This window comes from Anabrus simplex, chromosome 7 (assembly GCF_040414725.1).
Source record: "Anabrus simplex isolate iqAnaSimp1 chromosome 7, ASM4041472v1, whole genome shotgun sequence".
In the NCBI taxonomy this organism is placed as follows: domain Eukaryota; kingdom Metazoa; phylum Arthropoda; class Insecta; order Orthoptera; family Tettigoniidae; genus Anabrus; species Anabrus simplex.
The window spans coordinates 199,391,302-199,410,604 of NC_090271.1; the positions used below are offsets into that span (position 1 = coordinate 199,391,302).

At 41.3% G+C, this 19,303-nt stretch overlaps 2 protein-coding genes across 3 annotated transcripts in view; one reads left to right on the forward strand and one right to left on the reverse strand.

Moving 5' to 3' along the window:
* The window catches only part of LOC136877464 (beta-lactamase-like protein 2 homolog), a 48,496-nt gene extending 32,718 nt beyond the window's left edge, over positions 1-15,778 (reverse strand). Inside the window, exons 1-2 of one of the 2 annotated variants that reach the window (XM_067151523.1) lie at positions 15,620-15,748; positions 3,613-3,742 (exon numbers count right to left, since the gene is read on the reverse strand). In XM_067151523.1, coding sequence (XP_067007624.1) covers positions 3,613-3,656 — 44 coding nt within the window. In that variant the 5' untranslated portion in view covers positions 3,657-3,742; positions 15,620-15,748. Of the gene's footprint in view, positions 1-3,612; positions 3,743-15,619 lie in introns of both variants that reach the window. The other variant, XM_067151522.2, reaches the window with a different exon arrangement.
* A 187-nt stretch (positions 15,779-15,965) lies between these two features.
* ND-51 (NADH dehydrogenase (ubiquinone) 51 kDa subunit) overlaps positions 15,966-19,303 on the forward strand; it is a 60,199-nt gene continuing 56,861 nt past the window's right edge. Inside the window, exons 1-2 of the mRNA XM_067151521.2 lie at positions 15,966-16,049; positions 16,456-16,523. Of these exons, the coding sequence (XP_067007622.2) occupies positions 16,001-16,049; positions 16,456-16,523 (117 nt within the window). The 5' untranslated portion in view covers positions 15,966-16,000. The remainder of the gene's footprint in view (positions 16,050-16,455; positions 16,524-19,303) is intronic.

The window sequence follows — 19,303 nt, forward strand, 5'->3', positions numbered from 1 at the left end:
GAGTCAGATCCTGTCAGGGCGTGACCTTCAGAGACCAGGCCTGCTGCTCTGCTATCAACTGTGATACCAAGCCTGTCGTGTTGTACAACATGATCTGTCAACAGTCCAGACCCTCCTGTTAATTGAATGATCCGTGACTTCTCGGCAGGCCAAGCCTCATCCACTGGCCTTTTAAACTCCTCTTTGCCGATCGGATCTGCTGTACTTAAAACTGTCCGATGGACGTCAAAGCAGACAGTGTCCAGAGAAAATGAAAATTTTGCTGTTGCGTTTGTTGGAATGTGCATTTTGCTGTATGTTAAACCATAGGAAAACTTAAAACGGTCCACCTTTTCAATACAAAGGTGGACCGTTTTAAGTTTTCCTATCATCCTTTCTCAGTTCAATACGGACAAAAATGAAATTCCTAGGTTTAAATGTTAAACCATGAAAAAAAAAAAAAAAAATTGATCAAAATGGATGAAAATGGATAAGAGAGTGAGGCAGCTTTAAGTCACATGCGCCTCATACAACACCTGAGAGAAAATGAACCGGATGATTACAAGAATTATTTGCGAATGGACCAGAGCGATTATGATATGCTGTTAGGTAAGCATGTATGTATTTTTCTTGTTATTAAGTTAAATGTTTGATTTATAACACATATACATAATGATTTGTTGATAGCATATTTATTGTAGGTATTGTACCTTCTAAGCTGAAGAAAGAGGATACTGTAATGTGACAAAGCATACCACCTAAGGAACGTGTGACTACAACACTGAGAATTTTGGCTTCCGGGCGGTCTTTCGAAGATTTGAAATTTACAACAGGAATTGCAGTTCAGACATTTCAATAAATTTCTCCAGCAGTGCCTTTACCCAATTGATGCTTTCCTTACAAGAAGCTTGATCTGCGAGGCAAAGTATTTCCGTTGAGGTGCTGACAACAGCTTTTGCCTGTGACTGATAACACCTCTAACTAGCCTCGCTCACTAACGAGCACTCCTAGCCTGTTGGTACGCGTCAAGAGAGGCCTTGCCTGTCACAATTCCTTTCCGTGTATGGCTAGCTATTTAAAGATTGATTATCCAGTGTGATTCAAAGGTCCGGCACCACAGGACAACTGGTACATTACTAGTAGAGATACCAAAAAATGGAAATGGGATAAAGTTGCTGGAAAAAAATACAGTGATTTATTCTGCTCTAAGCCAATTTGAACACCTTCTCCATCAGCGTGCATGCTGAGGAAATCATGGAACACGTGGTACATGTGTTTCGGTCTGTTGTTATATGCATTTTTCTTTATGTTGCACAGACATTGGTCTCATGGTGATGACAGGGATAGAAAAGGAAGCAACCATGGTTTTAATTAAGGTACAGACTCAGTATTTGCCTGGTGTGAAAATGGGAAACTATTGGAAACCATCTTCAGGGCAACCGACAATGGGGCCCGAACCCACTATCTCCCGTATGGAAACTCACAGCTTTGAGACTCAAATCGCAATGCCAACTTGCTCAGAATATGCATACGGTAGTGTTATACTGTTGCAATGGTGACTGTGTATCAGTTTGTCACTGTACATGTACTCAGTTATACACTCGTATGATATTAAAAATAGTATTCCAATAAAAGAAGCCATTAACATTATTAAAGAGAATTTGATCCAATTTAGGCACTTGAGCCTACAGGAAATCAATGAATTTTTAATCGTCCTAGACTTTGTCTTAAACAATAACTATTTTATGTTTAACAACAAAATCTACCAACAAAAAGGTCTTCCGATGGGCGCCCCAGCATCAGGCATCTTAACCAACATTTTTCTCACCCCAAGGACAACACAGTGCCCTGACCTCAATTCATTCTTCCACCCTCGGAGGAGGCTGTTGACGACATTGAGGGGGACTACTTATACCGGTGGCCGCTCGGTCCCCTGTAAGTCGCCTTTTACGACAGGCAGAGGTTACCGTGGGTGAATTCTAACCCGCAGCCCACACGGGCTTATTATGAGCAGCATAGAAAATGTTGAAGGACAGACTTGAAAACAAGAAACTAATAGTAGCCACTCATATTGAGGAGCTCTTAGCCCTAAAATCAGTATATAAAGAAACAGCTAAAGAACTTTTGCAATACTCTAATATGTTCAAGTCACTTCATTACACTCAAGCTCCTACAACTTGACACTCCATTGCATGAAGTTATCCTGACTAAACTGTATGCTCAGGGACATGATGTTAGTACTAGGCGAGAGTGGGAGTTATCACAGACAGATACTCAGGTTCCATCACTTGATGACTTGCTGTCATTTGTTGAGCACAGATCGCAAGCACTGGAAAACTTTGCCATCTCATAGGACACTACAACATTGCACAGGCAACAAGCTGACAGGTGTAAGTCTAAACCACAATGCGATAATCAAGCATGCTACATTTACATCACCACCAGTCACATCAAGGGCTCTTACTGTCATAGTAATCATGCTATTTCTTTAAAATGTGAAATGTTTGAGACTGAGGAAAATTAACAAAATGGATTTGTGCTTTAACTGTTTGTGTACAGAGTATTCTACCAAAGAATGTAAATCACAAATTTGTAAGGTATGCTGTAGGCAGCATTACACCTCCTTACACAACCTTTCAACTAGAGTGTTTTTTTTTTTTTTTTTGCTAGGGGCTTTACGTTGCACCGACACAGATAGGTCTTATGGCGACGATGGGATGGGAAAGGCCTAGGAGTTGGAAGGAAGCGGCCTTGGCCTTAATTATGGTACAGCCCCAGCATTTGCCTGGTGTGAAAATGGGAAACCACGGAAAACCATTTTCAGGGCTGCCGATAGTGGGATTCGAACCTACTATCTCCCGGATGCAAGCTCACAGCCGCGCAACTAGAGTGTGAGGTACAGCCTACCAACATACAGCATACCAACCCATCCCACACACACTGCACAACAAAAAATCTTGTTGGGTTTCTGTTGTCTGCTGGCTTGGTCAAGGTGTTGTATTCTAGAGCGCAACTGCATGTCAGCAGAGCACTTCTCGACAGTGGCCGTCAGGCTAATCTGTACACTGAAAGTCTAGCCCAGCGATTAGATATGAAGAAATTTAGTAATCCTATATCAATCAGTATAAATCTTAGTCAAAGTACAGTGTTCAGTTACAACTGCAATCCACTGTAACTAACTTCACTTTTAGTATGCTCTGCTCTGTCTTTCCATGAATCACAGAGAGCATGCCCAGTAGTTAAATTCAGTATGAGCACTGGAACTTGTCCACTGACTTGAAGCTCACTGACCCAACGTTCTTCCAGGCAGGGGATGTTGAATGTTAATAGCTGCAAAGTATTTCTTTTCATTACTGAAACATGGTCGCAAAACTCGAATATCAGACTATCCTATCCTTCAGGACAATGAACTAGGATGGATTACAGCTGAACGATATCGTAATGAAGAGAAATGCCTTACTGTGATCATATGTTTTTTAAAGACAGAGGACAGGTTAGACACTGAGCTACAGCAGTTATGGGAAATAGATGAGCTTACATCGTCAACCATGACAAGGGAAGAGAGAGCCTCTGTAAAGTACTTTGCAGAGAATACAACTAGAGATGAAATAGGTAGATTTATAGTTCACTTACCCCTCAAGCAGAAACCTGAGGTTCTGGGAAACTCCTTCAATCATACCATATCAAGACTGACTAGAGCAGTGTTCCAGTAAGCAGCCCTCATTTAAACATGACTATTATCATTTTCTGCACGAATATGAGGCTATGGGGCATAAGGTTAAAGTACAGTATATTTATTCTTCCATCAAATCAAATACATGTATACAAAGTACATTTTGATATTGGATACATCTTAAAGCTATACGATATAAAACAAGTAAATCATTATGTACAACAAATAAATCATTATGAACATATAAATAATTTTGTATAATGAATAGTTATGTATATTCTAATCTTACTGTACAATTTTTAACAGGTCTAATGTACTTAAGTGATTTTAACCAGAAGCTGAAGAAGAGAATGCTATTTTATTCTCAAAACATGTACTTGTATATCAATATGTGTTAGATGATAAACTAGGTATTGTATTCTATTGACAAGGTGGATCCTTAATATGTAACATTGATTAAAATCAATACGGACTAACTGTGGCCATTGTCAAAATTACAGATCATAAAATAATCTTTCAAATCTTTTTTATTTTGTGGGCAAATTTGATAATCGCCGGGCTGAGTGGCTCAGACGGTTAAGGCGCTGGCCTTCTAACCCCAACTTGGCAGGTTCGATCCTGGCTCAGTCCGGTGGTATTTGAAGGTGCTCAAATACGACAGCCCCGTGTCGGTAGATTTACTGGCACGTAAAAGAACTTCTGCGGGACTAAATTCCGGCACCTTGGCGTCTCCGAAGACCTTAAAAAGTAGTTAGTGGGACGTAAAACAAATAACATTATTATTATTATTATTATTATTATTATTATTATTATTATTATTATTATTATTATTATTATTATTATTATTATTAATTTGATGTTCTGTGGTAGTTTATTGTATAATTCGATTGGTATGTGAAATGTTCCTTTTTGGTATACTTGTTTTTGCATGTAAGATATGAAAGTTTTGTTTGTGCCTTATGTTATGACGTTATGACTATGAATACAGCTATTTATTTTTAGGGAACTGTCTTTGTTCATGAAATTATTTTCAAAAAACAGAATACTTTCAAAGATATAGTATAATGCGAGGATGTTTATAGTTTTGAATAGGGGTCTGCAAGATTCTCTAGTTACAACTCATCATATTCTAAGTGCTCTTTTTTAAATCCTGAAAGTACTTAAAACATCTGGCAAAATAACCCAAAATGTTACTCTATATTTTAAGTGTGCTTAGAAATAAGTGAAGTATGCATTTCTACTTTAATCAGTCACCACTGATCTGCAGTTAGAGTAGTCGCCCAGGTGGCAGATTTCCTATCTGCTCTTTACCTAGTCTTTTCTTAAATAACTGCAAAGTATTTCATAATTTACTGAACATTTCCCTTGGTAATTTATTCCAATCCTTAACTTCCCTTCCTATAAAGTAATATTTTCCTCAATTTGTCCTCTTTAATTCAAACTTTATCTTCATATTGTGATCTTTCCTACTTTTAAAAACACCACTCAAACTTATTCGTCTACTAATGTCATTCCACGCCATCTCTCCATTGACAGCTCGGAACATACCATTTATGATGTAGATATTGATTTCCATATGGAACCTGAAATATTTGTCCGGAATGAGCAAATTCATAATTCCAATATAAATGGTCCGCTATTGGACATTATAAATCAATATCTATATCATCAAATGGTCTAGCAGGCATCAATTTTTGTAAATGAGACAGTCTCTCATAGTGCATTGACACTGCTGGTGGCTTCAAGTTGCCTGCACAGTGGCCTCCATGGTAGGTCGGCGGTTGCAGAGTGGGCTTTGGCTGGTACGACGGCTCTGCACTCCAACCGAGTAGAGGAGGGGTGGCCGCAGCTTTTCGTGGCTCTACGCCTCTGCATTTGAGAAATGGAGAGGCGCTGGTTCCCACCGTCGGCTGACTTGAGAATGGTTTTCCGTGGTTTTCCATTCTTCTGCACTAAGGCGAATGCCAGGACAGTTCCTAGGTTAGGCCGCGACCACCAATCCTCTCACCTTCTCCACAAATCTCCTGGCCTGAAAGATGGCATCACCGTTTAAGAGGCCTGCCTCTCCCTTCAGGGGAGGAATGAAAACATTTTAGTAGTTTTACTACTATTACTACTACTACTTAGAAAGTTGATTAGTTGCCTCCATGGTAAACACTAGCCATGCGTATTGGTAGGTGAGCAAGTTACCAACCGTTGATCCCAAATTGGCATATTGGTGCGAAATGCTGGCAACTAGGAATGAGAGCTGGAAAATTTATAATGTCCAATAGGGCACCAATTATACTGGAATTATGAATTTGCTCATTCGGGACAAATATTTCAGGTTCCATATAGAAATCAATATCTATATCATCTGATGATTGGCAGGCATCAAGTTTTGTAAATGAGACAAAGCCTCTCATAGTGCATTGGCATTGCCGGTGGCTGTAAGTGGCCCCACAGTAGTTGGTGGATGCACTCCTGTCGGTACCAGTAGATGTCACTATGAAGCAGTTTAATTACTTCTCCAAGTTCAGCAATCAACCAGCAGGTGGAAGAGAAAGAAGAAAGTTCTAACGTAAATAATCAGGTGGTAACAATGAGTAACACTTCGCCACCATTACCGCCAAGTGCTTCAGAGATGGAAACCGAAATGACGAGAACATCACGTCTCAGGGAAAATGCATCAACTCCATCACCAACCTCCGAACGTAAGCAACGTTGCAATGGAAGCACTTCCAAAGACACAGAGTCAGCAACATTCGGATCTACATACACTTCGCCTAGCTCAGTGGTACAAAACCTAACTCCACTGGGCTCTCTGATGTCAGGCATCCAACCACTTCAACAAGATATAGAAGAAGCAAATATTAAAGTGCCTTTCCATATGCCACAGAGATCGCCACAGCGAACACTGGAGTTCATGCCAACTAACGTTCGAAGTTATGCCCAAGCGGCTAAAAATCCTGCGTTGGCACCCTCCATCAGGCAGAGAAGTGTCGCAACTCCAGTACCCATGCCACCACCACATTTCTACGTCATCAAGATGATGCATACAGACCCACCCAAAGCGAATACCAGAGCTATCTACCAAATTATAACAAGGTTTACTCAGAACTTCGCCAGCTACGACACAGAAATTCAACGAACACGGGGCGGCTACTCAACATACACACCTCAAAGCCATTCTACAATCACCTAATAACAGTTATTGGAGTTCAGCAATTTGGTTTGCATGCGAGGGCAGTCAACATCACCCAGCAAGCTCCAAGCAGGCGAGCCCTTCCTTCACGCCCCACACCAATCTTATCTGTGCTGGCCTACCAAGTGGCATGGGACTGGACAGAGGACGAGATCGCCGCCTGGCTACAACTAGAGGGTCATCAGATCTGCAAGGTCATCAGGATCTGAAACAACCAGGGTCCAACTTCCTTGATACGAATACTATCCAGGGATGTAAATTGCTGGATGGCCTACTGTGGAGCGCCGCCGCCATCTACCATCGCAGGCATCTAGTGGATCCTTCATGATCCTCACGGTCCCAGAAGATCAGGTGCAATCGATGCCAAAGGTACGACCACGCTCCAGGAACCTTGTGTGTGCACCCAGAGGTATGGGCTATTTGTGGGCAGGAGCATCCTACCCAAAACTGTGCCCATAACTCGTCTCCGATATGTGTAAATTGTAACCTTCCACATCCCACTTTTTCCCATAAGTGTAAAGCCCGGCCTGACGCAGAACCCACCCAACCAGAAACCTCCCAGGATCTCTCCACCCCCACTTCCTCACCTGCACTCCCCTCTCCCAGCTCTGAGAACATCATACGATTCCTAAGTATGGTGTTAGAGAATGTCCTTCCCTTTAACCGTCCCCATATTCTATCTCAAGTCCAGATGGCAGCACGACTGGTGTTTAACACTCATGTGGACATAGCGTACTCGGAGAATAAAATGCACTATGCACTCTTCCCCTTAAACGCTGTCCCTATAATTAATTAATGGTTAAAATATACTTCACTAACATCGGCTCTTTGAACACCAGCCGTGCTCTGCTGGACAATTTCCTTTCACTGTACGACCCGGATATATTTGTTTTAAATGAAACATTTCTGACTCATAAACAAAGGCCACAATTTACGTTATACCACCTTCATAGAGCGGATAGACCAAAACAAGCTTGAGGAGGTGTGGCCATAGGAATCAGAAACAACTAAACCTTTCTCTTATATTTTTCCAAACAACTTCACAAAATTCTTAATAATAGAAATGGATCTTCCAAACAATACCACCATAGCAATAGTAACAATGTACCTTACACCCAGATCTCCCCCTCCAGGAGATTTCATTAAATACATAGATTCAAGTTTTCATAACTACATATTTGTGGTCGATATTAATATTAATTTGTACAATGTAACACAATCTAATAATTTTAATACAGTCATTTCTCAAATCCGGGGAGTACAGATTCCCTTCCCCTTTCACACCCATCCTATTTCCAACTTTACTCCTGATTTACTTATTGTATCACCCTCCCTCTCTACCAATCCAGTAATAGAAAAAGCTCTATGTATAGACTCAGACCACGCACCAGCAATCATTACCATCCCTAAAATATCCTACGTAACCAACACACTCGCCCTCCTCCCACCAGACATGGCAGTGTTATCGGACCTTTATGTTTTCTTATATATATAAATAAATGATATGAGGAAAGGAGTGGAATCGGAGGTAAGGCTTTTTGCGGATGATGTTATTCTCTATAGAGTGATAAATAAGTTACAAGATTGTGAGCAACTGCAACGTGACCTCGAAAATATTGTGAGATGGACAGCAGGCAATGGTATGTTGATAAACGGGGCTAAAAGTCAGGTTGTGAGTTTCACAAATAGGAAAAGTCCTCTCAGTTTTAATTACTGCGTTGATGGGGTGAAAGTTCCTTTTGGGGATCATTGTAAGTATCTAGGTGTTAATATAAGGAAAGATCTTCACTGGGGTAATCACATAAATGGGATTGTAAATAAAGGGTACCGATCTCTGCACATGGTTATGAGGGTGTTTAGGGGTTGTAGTAAGGATGTAAAGGAGAGTGCATATAAGTCTCTGGTAAGACCCCAACTAGAGTATGGTTCCAGTGTATGGGACCCTCACCAGGATTACCTGATTCAAGAACTGGAAAAAATCCAAAGAAAAGCAGCTCGATTTGTTCTGGGTGATTTCCGACAAAAGAGTAGCGTTACTAAAATATTGCAATGTTTGGGTTGGGAAAAATTGAGAGAAAGAAGAAGAGCTGCTCGACTAAGTGGTATGTTCCGAGCTGTCAGCGGAGAGATGGCGTGGACTGACATTAGTAGACGAATAGGTTTGAATGGCGTCTATAAAAGTAGGAAAGATCACAATATGAAGATAAAGTTGGAATTCAAGAGGACAAACTGGGGCAAATATTCATTTATAGGAAGGGGAGTTAGGGATTGGAATAACTTACCAAGGGAGATGTTCAATAAATTTCCAATTTCTTTGAAATCATTTCGGAAAAGGCTAGGAAAGCAACAGATAGGGAATCTGCCACCTGGGCGACTGCCCTAAATGCAGATCAGTATTGATTGATAAAACAAAAACAATGGACTACCGCATGCTCAGAACTTTCTGATATGCACGATGACAAAAAGTTCTGGACTACATTTTGAAGACTGACTAAAACTCACAAACCTCGGCCTACCTACCCTATAAATATTGCTCCCAACCCTCCTACTACATATAAGGAAAAGGCAGACGTCTTTGGCGACCACTATTCTAATGTATTTTCTCCCCCACAAATACCACGATACGAACACCCTGAAGAACCTACAATACTCCAATATAATAACCCAGATCTTCCCCATCTACAACCTTCCTTCAATCATTTCCATGAAGTAGATTACTCCCACCCATTTAACGCTCCAATCACACCTCAAGAAATCTAAACTTTTTACACTGCAAATGTAATACCGCTCCTGGCCCAGATAACATCACCTACTGTCACATTAAGGAAGCTCCACTCATTCTTATCCACATCCTTTGCTCTATCTAAAACACTATGCTATATACTGGTGTTTTTCCAGAACACTGGTGTGAATCTATCATATCACTATCGCTAAAACCTAACAAGCTCCCATCTGATATTCATTCCTATAGACCAATTTCACTCCTCACAGTTCTCAGTAAAATTTTTGAAGGAATATTGTATAAAAGAATGACGAGATATTTACACCCTCTCAATCTCCTCCCATTCTCCCAAGCTGGTTTCAGACCCCTCTTTTCCACCCAAGACCACCTCTTCCACATCACATCCTCTGTAAACCCCTACATCAAATCCCGTAAACCAGCCGCCCTAATATGTCTAGATGTTAACAAAGCCTTCCATTCTGTCTGGCACGAAGGACTTATATTCAAAATTAGTCATCTCCCCCTCCCCATCACCATTATAAGATTGATATTTAATTACCTTAAATCTAGGAAAGCCGTAATTAATATTAATGGAACCCATTCTCTCTCCTTTCCTTTATACACTATACACGTACAATATCCCACATCCAGCACCACCACTACGACTCTATCAATATGCTAATGACCTTGCCATAATGGCCTTCAGCCCTATCTATACCTCCCTTAACAATAGACTACAGAAATACCCGAACACTCTTGAAACCTGGCTCAACCGGTGGCACATCTCCATTAACCCTACCAAAACCCAATTCGTTGTTTTCCGAAATAAATCCCGTCTCTGCCCTGCATGTCACGAAGTCCACATAACAATGTATAATATACCCTTCATTGAAACTAACCTACTAACATATCTAAGAATTACACTTCAAAATAATCTGCAAGGGAACCACCACCTTGCAGATATCCATAGAAAAGCTATTAATCGTTTCCAAGCACTTTGATCCCTGACGGGTTTCACCTAGGGACTAAAACCCACCCAAATGATTAACATTTATAAGACTTTCATCCCACCCTTAATAACCTACGCCTCCCTGACATGGATTACTGCTCACCCAACTCAATACGTTAGACTCAATAGACTCGACCGTCACGCTATATGTATAGCACACCTTCTGCCAATTTCATCCTTTACTATACCTTCCCAAAAATTACGTCAAATGTACACACACTACGTCTTCAATATCTGACAAGAGGCACCCTCCATAATAACCCTATAATAAGAGAAACCCTCTCACTCTCACCTCTAGCCACCGCAATCCTAAATGACAACCGTACACCTGAATATTCTCATCTCTTTCCTCCACCCATCACATAACTTCCACCTACACTTCATTGTCACGGTCCCAAAGTTTCAACAATTACAACAATGCAATAGTTCAAGATGCTCCTGGCCATGATGGCACATCACCTGTATACTGTACCGGCCAACAAAGGCACCAGAAGTGCTGTCACAAATAACAAGCGAAAGTGAAGTCACCAGTAATACCAAATAGTAAGTGATAATGTCAGCGCGAAATAAGTGTTACAAATTTATTATCATGATGGTTATGATTATCATTATTTTTCCTTTTTTATTATTTCTGCATACAAAAATATTACTATTATAAATATACAAATATTAACACTATATTATCATTATTATTAATATTATTATTAGCTATCTCAATCCACTTAGAATACTGTATTTAATAGTAAACCACTCGTAAGACGAGACCAAAATATCAATGACCACATGTTTACTACTACCACATTGTTGACAACACTGACTGACTCACCAACAGTGACCAGTACGACTTATGACATTCCTAAGAAACATATGATCAATAGTACTACCACAATTGTATCAAAAATACACAATAACATCAAGAAATGGACTCAAAGACTTAAGCCAAACAAGAGGCATACAAAATAAATAAGAAAATAAATTTATACAATGTATGTAATACCATGTAAATTATGTAAATAACATGTACAAAAAAGATTTCAATAAACGGGCGATAGCACGGGAAAACTATGGGGGAGTGCGGTGCGGGTCTCTCCTCGGGTTGCCCCTTGGGGGTCCGGTGACCTCTGCGCCAGAACCAAATAATAATAAACAACGTATGTACAAAACATACGAACTCACCCAACTCTCAAGTCAACCAACAATTAAAATTCAAAGGCCTAAGAGCTACTATTTTAGCTGAAAATGGACAGGAATAAAAGAACTTTGTACATTCGTTGGTGGATGCAGAGTAGGTCTCGGCCCACAAGAGGCCATGGCTGGTCCGTGGTCCAACAGCTCTGCACTCCGACCGGCCAACCGAGCAGAGGTGGGGTGGTCATGGCTCTAACGTGGCTCTACACCTCTATATTCGGGAAACTGAACACGGCTGGCCCCAACCATTGGCTGTCCTGAGAATGGTTTTCCATGGTCTTCCATTCTCCTGCACTAAGATGAATGTCGGGACAGTTCCTAGTATAGGCCACGGCCACCAAACCCCTCACCTTCTCCGAGCATCTGCTTTGCTGCGACAAATCTCCCAGTCTGAGAGACGGTGATTCTGTCTCAGAGGCCCGCCTCCCCCTTCAGGAGAGGAATGAAAACGTTTTAGTAGTAATAGTAGTAGTGCACTAGCCATGCGTCTTGGTAGGTGTGCTAGTTACCACTGCAGGACAAATTGGGGCAAATATTTGTTTATAGGAACAGGAGTTAGGATTAGAATAATATACCAAGGAGGATGTTCAATAAATTTCCAAATTCTTTGCAATTATTTAGGAAAAGACTAGGTAAAAATCAGATAGGGAATCTGCCACCTGGGCGAATGCCCCCAAAATGCAAATCAGTGGTGATTGATTAAGGGCTTTCATACAACTGTTAAATGGTGAACTTACGAAATCTTGTCTCCAGCTCTGCCTTTCGCAACCAAATTTGCAGTGGTTGAGGTGGTGTGTTTTACAAGGGATGCACAAACAACTTACTCAGAGGGAAAAATAAACCCCAATGACTGTAGTTATTTGCCGGCCCCATGGTGTAGGGGTAGCGTGCCTGCCTCTTAACTGGAGGCCCTGGGTTCGATTCCTGGCCAGGTCAGGGATTTTTACCTGGACCTGAGGGCTGGTACGAGGTCCACTCAGCCTATATGATTAGAATTGAGGAGCTATCTGACGGTGAGTTAGCGGCCCCGGTCTAGAAAGCCAAACGGCCGAGGGGATTCCTCTTGCTGACCACACAACGCCTCGTAATCTGCAGGCCTTCGGGCTGAGCAGCGGTCACGTGGTAGGCCAAGACCCTTCAAGGGCTGTAGTGCCATGGGGGGTGGACTGTAGTTATTTATCACTTACTACTTAAGTCGTGCCCCTCTTACAACCATTCCTGAACCTGACATTACTGATATGTTCATCAACAGATTGCCTTTGTGGCAGTGCATCCAGCAAATTCAGCAGCAATTGTGGAAGGATATTGCAGATAACAGAACCTCCTGCATATCCTCAGTTTGTATTTCTGGTAATTATTTTTTGCGACAGTGAAGTCTATGAAGTTGATGGGTCAGTTCAACTCAGTTCTTGGGGCCGATAACCTTAATGTTGGGCCCCTTTAAACAACAAGCAAGTGATGTGATGTATATTAGTACTTGGAATCTCCTTCTTCTTTAAACTTTCTCACAAAGTAATTTGAAGGTATGCATCCTATATCTCACATTAACACTCTTGCTTTACTTCATTGCTACCTTTTGAAAAGAGAGGCCACAACAAAAATTTCAGTCCGCATACTTCATTAAACTACACCGGTATAGCCCTCTTTTGTTCAAACTGCCAACAGAGTTCAATATCTGAAGGACACAATCATGAGTGCTGGTGACAAAACTGCTGAATCGCCTAAGGAAATGTATGTGTGACTTCTTGCCGCCCTGCACCACAAAATCTGGGAACTCTCTCATTCTTTCTTCGGCTGGGTGACGCCTCATCTGTACTTCGCACCCGCCGACCCTAATAAAACAAATAGGCTGGCACCGAGTTGGAGGTCGGCCTTCCCGATATGTTCACTTGTATAGTTTGTGATGTCAACCTAGTCATCCCGGACGTGGACACTCTCCATGACCTTCGCCCATCTGGTGTCCATTATGCCTCCAGGCTCCTCAACGGCTCAGAACCTGCAGAAGACGTCCTGCTATATTTGCCCTTTTCAGCTGACCGTGACCACCTCGTTCATCATGGAGCTTTGATCCGCCATTGTCTTCATCGAGTGATAACTACGCCCCAACACATCATGGCACAGCTCCCCGCCAATGTCCAAGAAATGCCTACACCAGTTACTTCGCCTGCAGCAACAACGCCTCCTCCATACCGCCAACCACCCCTACCTTCGAGTGCACCCTCCTCCCCAGTCATCACCACCAATACTGTCACCGCCACTTCTGTGCACAACTCCTCTAACATTCCTTTCACAACTAATGTAATGTCCCATCCTTTTCCCTTAATGACGTTTCCTCCCCCTCCTTCTCCTTCCCGTGTTCAACAACCCGCACAGCCTCAGTTGCCCGCCGAGGAAACTAACGCCACTCCAGGACAACGCCTATCGTTGCCGCCACCACAGTCAGAACAACGGACAACTTACAGCTGCATCGTACAAGGGGTCGAGCCCGATCTCCCTTCTGATCTCATCGTCCACAACCTTCGCCAATCAGGACTTCCGGTAAAACACGCCATCCGCATCTTCAACGCCGATGGACCTGCATACCTGCTGCGCCTTCATCTCCTGACGCGTGAGTCCGTACAACGCCTCATCAACATAGGATTGAATCTCTACGGCCGCCATCATCGCGTTGAACCTTCCCTCTCTCCTCCCCAACCCTTGAACCGATCTCCCTCTCCTCTAAGTAAAATCCTTTCAAGAATAAAATTTACTGTGTCCACCTATTCAATACAATTATATTCTGTAGTGATTAAATCCTACATGAAGATGAAGGTAAATTTTATTCTTGAAAGAATTTTACTTATTGTTATCTTCAATACGGAACAAACTGAGATTAGTTACTTGTAACTCCCTCTCCTCGTTGGCGTCCCCGGTCAGCCCCTCCTCCCCAAACTCATACTTCCAATTTGCATTTTAACCCACCTTCACCTAGTTCTTTTTCACTACATAAGCTTTCCTCCGACAATCTCCACCTTTTACTTCTCCTCCTTTCATAGCCTCTTTGCTCTTCACATTTTCCCCTGCACATCTTTCTAACTCTCTTTACTCTGTATGTATTATCTTATGTAACTATGTTCTAATCACTCAATAAAGCATATCGTCGTTGCCGGGACAAAACCAAAAATATTTTTGGAGATATACTGACCCGCAGCACATACATTATGAAGAGCGAGAATGCCTTGACAATATGCACACGATATTGCACCTTAGATGACAGAACCTTACCGGCCAAAGTTCTATGCTAAATTTTTTCACATAGGAGGTTTTGTCCCGGCAGCGACGATATATATATCTTAGCCAAGCGGCCCCATCATCTTATCTCCTTTACTTTCCACACCACAATTCCCATCTCCTTCTTCCAAACACTTCCCTACAACCCCGTCATCTCTCCTGGCCAGAGAGAGAGCGACACCCTCTAGGTGGCCCGCCCCACCCCCTCAGGGTGGGGAATGGAAATTTAAAAACTAACTAAGGAAATGTACAAAGCGAGTATGAAAGATGAAGAATAAAGATATAAAACTGTGAAGGTACTACGATCAATGGCCTAAACGAAGTACCGTAATGCATTTCGTTAGAAAACAATGTCTGCAAAATTATGAGTGAAAAGTATTAAGTTGCACAAATTCTAGTATTAAAAAATACTGTCCATCAAACACTGATAATTTCGAAAGGTCTACAAGATTAAATGAAAATTAATAATTGGAACATCTATTCTCTTCAGCTTATATGCCACTGAAGATGGTTATGTTTTGGTTCACCTGTGTAACACAAAGAAACCCCATTTTCAACCTTAAAGAATTAGCATAAGTATAGAATACAGGTAACCTTTTTCCTGTACCAATTACGTAAGTATTGGTACCCTGAAGAGTCATGCGTCCGGGATTACATCCCAAAATGCGTATAATTCTTGATGACAGTCGCGTTACCGGTGGTAGAACTGCTGCCATGTTTATTATATCACGATAACAGCCTTGTAACAGCTGATCTTGGACTTAGAATCAGCTGTTGAATCAAGATCAAAATACCATTATGTGTAATGTGAAATTCAAACTTATTATGAATCTATAAAATGTAAATACATATATTTTAAAAAATACTTATTTCTTGGAGAAATTATTAATTAGACTAATTTTCTTTTACAAAATTAACTATGTATATTAAGCCTGTACTTGACGTGCAAAGATCTTCATCTTACACCGCAAGAAGATGGCGGGTGCTCTTGTGCGATGGAATCCAATTTGCAAAGGACAAATTGGTAAGACTTCGAGAATATTTTTAATGATTTGTAAAAACTATTCTTATAGGATAAAAACTAGCAATTGTAGGATTATATTATGTTTTACATAGGATTAAGTTGCTAACCATCACGGAGTTCGGTGATATCGGTGACGACCTATAAGTGTTAGGTTAGTAAATTAATAAGGGTATAACTGTTACGTAATTTTACTTGAAAGCGACCTGTATTTTACTTAAATGTTCTTGATTGAGGTTCTGATCTGTATATAGCTAACTTCTATTGGTAATACTTTTCCGTTTCTTATAGTTTCCAATATTGCCATTGTGTAGGCCTATCTGTAGCCTCATTAACGTAAAACAGGACGGGTATTTACAGAAAGGTTGTGTTTCATTGTTTTATAGTAATTATTATATATTTATTGCAGGTGTGTTTGGTCTGCCTGCTTTTAGCAATGTTCATGTTCGTAACAACACAACCCAGCCTCCTACGAAGGTATGTTAGCATGGTAATATAATTTTAAATAATAGCTTAAACTAACTGTCATATATAGACCTACAGGTTGATGTATGGCCATGGGCTGCAAGAAATACTTCATACATATATACAAGTTGAACCACCGAAAACCTGCACCCAAAATATTTCTGAAATCCATGGTGCTGTTGATGGTTTTACTCTAGTTTACTCTAGTTTTATATTTTATAACCTTTACGTTCTTCAGTCCGCCGAAACTTAAATGTAAACTACAGTACTGCTTGAAGTGAATGAACATGTAATATTACCTTTTATAAGGTTTTATTAAACTTAAGACAACCAACTGGTAGGCTACATAAACAAATTCAGTGGCAACAGTAACATCCGACTAGAAAGTGTCAGGAAAAATATACAAATAAGGTAACTTTAAAACAGGATTAAGAAGTGTCAAAGAGATCACATAAAAGTTATATTATTCACCCCTGGGTAATAGTCATTAAGGTGGGCAGGACAGCGACGGGTTCTTGTACTCCGTCTCAGTAGCTGGTCAGGAGTGGAAGAGGCGGTTGGGCCCCTTTCTTCTGACCCCGATGATTCAGGAGATTCTGTCTCACATGGAGCTGGGTGATGAGGCAGGGGTGTGGCAGTGTTCTGGACTTCCATGGGAATGTTGTCCATTGTCCATCTATTACTCCTCCAGGATCTTCTTCCCCGTTTTCTTCAGAAATGCCTATTGGAGAAGACAGTGGTGCCAGGTCTCTAGTCGAAACTGTAGTTTCCCTTCCATCTTGGTGTTGTATATGAGCATACTCTGGATTTACTTCAAGAAGAGTAACTTCTTCCACGAGTGGCCTATACTTTGATTGCCTGACATGCTTCCTTAGGAGTATTGGACCTGGAGTCAGAAGCCAAGAGGGGATTGAGTGTCCATAACTGGATTTTCTCTGGTGCTTAAACATCCGCTCATGAGGAGTTTCATTGGTAGTAGTACATAGTAGTGATCTGATGGCATGGAGGGCATCATGTACAACTTCTTCCCACTGTAGGATATCCATTCCCCTCGACTTCAAGGTGAATTCTATAGTTTTCTGCACAACTCCAACATATTTTTCTCTTTGGCCATTGCTTCTTGGATTTTATGGAGTCGTCCTGCTCGTCACCACACCAACAGCTGGGACATGAATGCTGAGCCTCGGTCGGAGTGAACATATGAAGGTAATCCAAATATGGAGAAAAGTTGCTTAAAATTAGAAATAACAGTGGACAGGGTTGACATCTGGGCAAGGAAAGGCAAAGGGAAATCTGGAATATTCATCAACTAATAGGCTATGAGGAGATAACGATTTCTAGATTTGGATGGTAGAGGTCCCTTAAAGTCTATGTTGATGCGCTCAAAGGGACAGGTAGCTTTGACGAGATTAGCTTCATGCCTGATGAATCTTGGTTTCAATTCAGCACAAATTTACAAGCTGATATGACCTTCTTTATATCTTCCAGTGAATAAGGCAAGTTCTTCGGCTTAATAAGGTGATTAAGCCGTGTTTTACCAGGGTGACATAAAGCTTCATGGAGGATCTTCAGTTTTTACCTCTACAGAGCAGGCTCCTTTCACTAAAGAGCTAAGCGACGTTGAAGCCATAGTGACAGTGAGACCACTAGCAGAAATAGGTACTTTGAGGTTTTGGACCAGCTTCTCGGAAATAAAACTTGTTGAACTGCCCGTATCCACAAGGGCATTGGTCTTCGTTCCATTCAAATGGGTGGGTAATTTAGCTTTAGATAAACAGCCCATTGAAGAAATTGAAGCTAAAAGTATGGTATGACAATCGCAAGATTTGGTGGAGCTTGAAGATTTTGAACTCTTAAACACCTTTGCATAGTGGCCGATTTTTGAGCGGGTACAGCAAATGGCCTCCCTTGCTGGACAAGAGTTCCTGTTGTGATAATTAAGTCCACAAAAGTAGCATTTCTTTGTTGTTGCAGCGACAACCTCGCCTGATATTTCACTACCCGCCGAGCTACATTCACGTCTGTCACCGATTGGATGAGATGAACTAAGAAACTATGCTCCTAGACAGTATTAACTAAAGCAGGTCCTTGGTATTGAATAGGTTTTTCCAGTGCTGACTCTAAAGCCTTTGCTTTAATCAAAGCCTCCTCAAGAACACAATGAGATCTGTTTTAGGATATTGATATACTGGCCACAACATCCCACTTTCACGCCTGCCTCTACAGGGAAGCTATTGAAATACACAAAATCTTGTGTTCACAAGTTTTATATTATTCAGACTGGGACAAGATCGTAGAAGAGGAATGGTGGAGGAAAAGAGGAAGATGGAGAAGTGCCATAAATACCCCTACCTGGCAGGAGCTGGATAAGGGGAAATGATGGTTGTGTATTTCAATAGCTTCCCTGTAGAGGCAGGCATGAAAGTGGGATGTTGTGGCCAGTATATCAATATCCTCAAACAGATCTCATGCTTTCCGTCAAGTAGTGCATGCTCTGCTATTTCTGACTTGTCGTATTCCTCAAGTGACAGTTCCTTTTGTGCTCCGTCAGGAGAATCTTTACACTTCTGCCAGTTGTGCCAATATAAACATCTCCACAGCTGCACGGCATCGTATAGACTCCAGTAGATATTGAGAGGGTCGCAAAGATTTTTGACAGAACGTAACATATTTCGTAGCTGTTGGGTCGGCTGAAAAATGGTCTTAACATCATGTTTAAGGAGCCTTTCAATACGGCCCATAATATCCCGAATATATGGAAAAAAAAGCGATACCTTTCTTCTTGGGTGGTT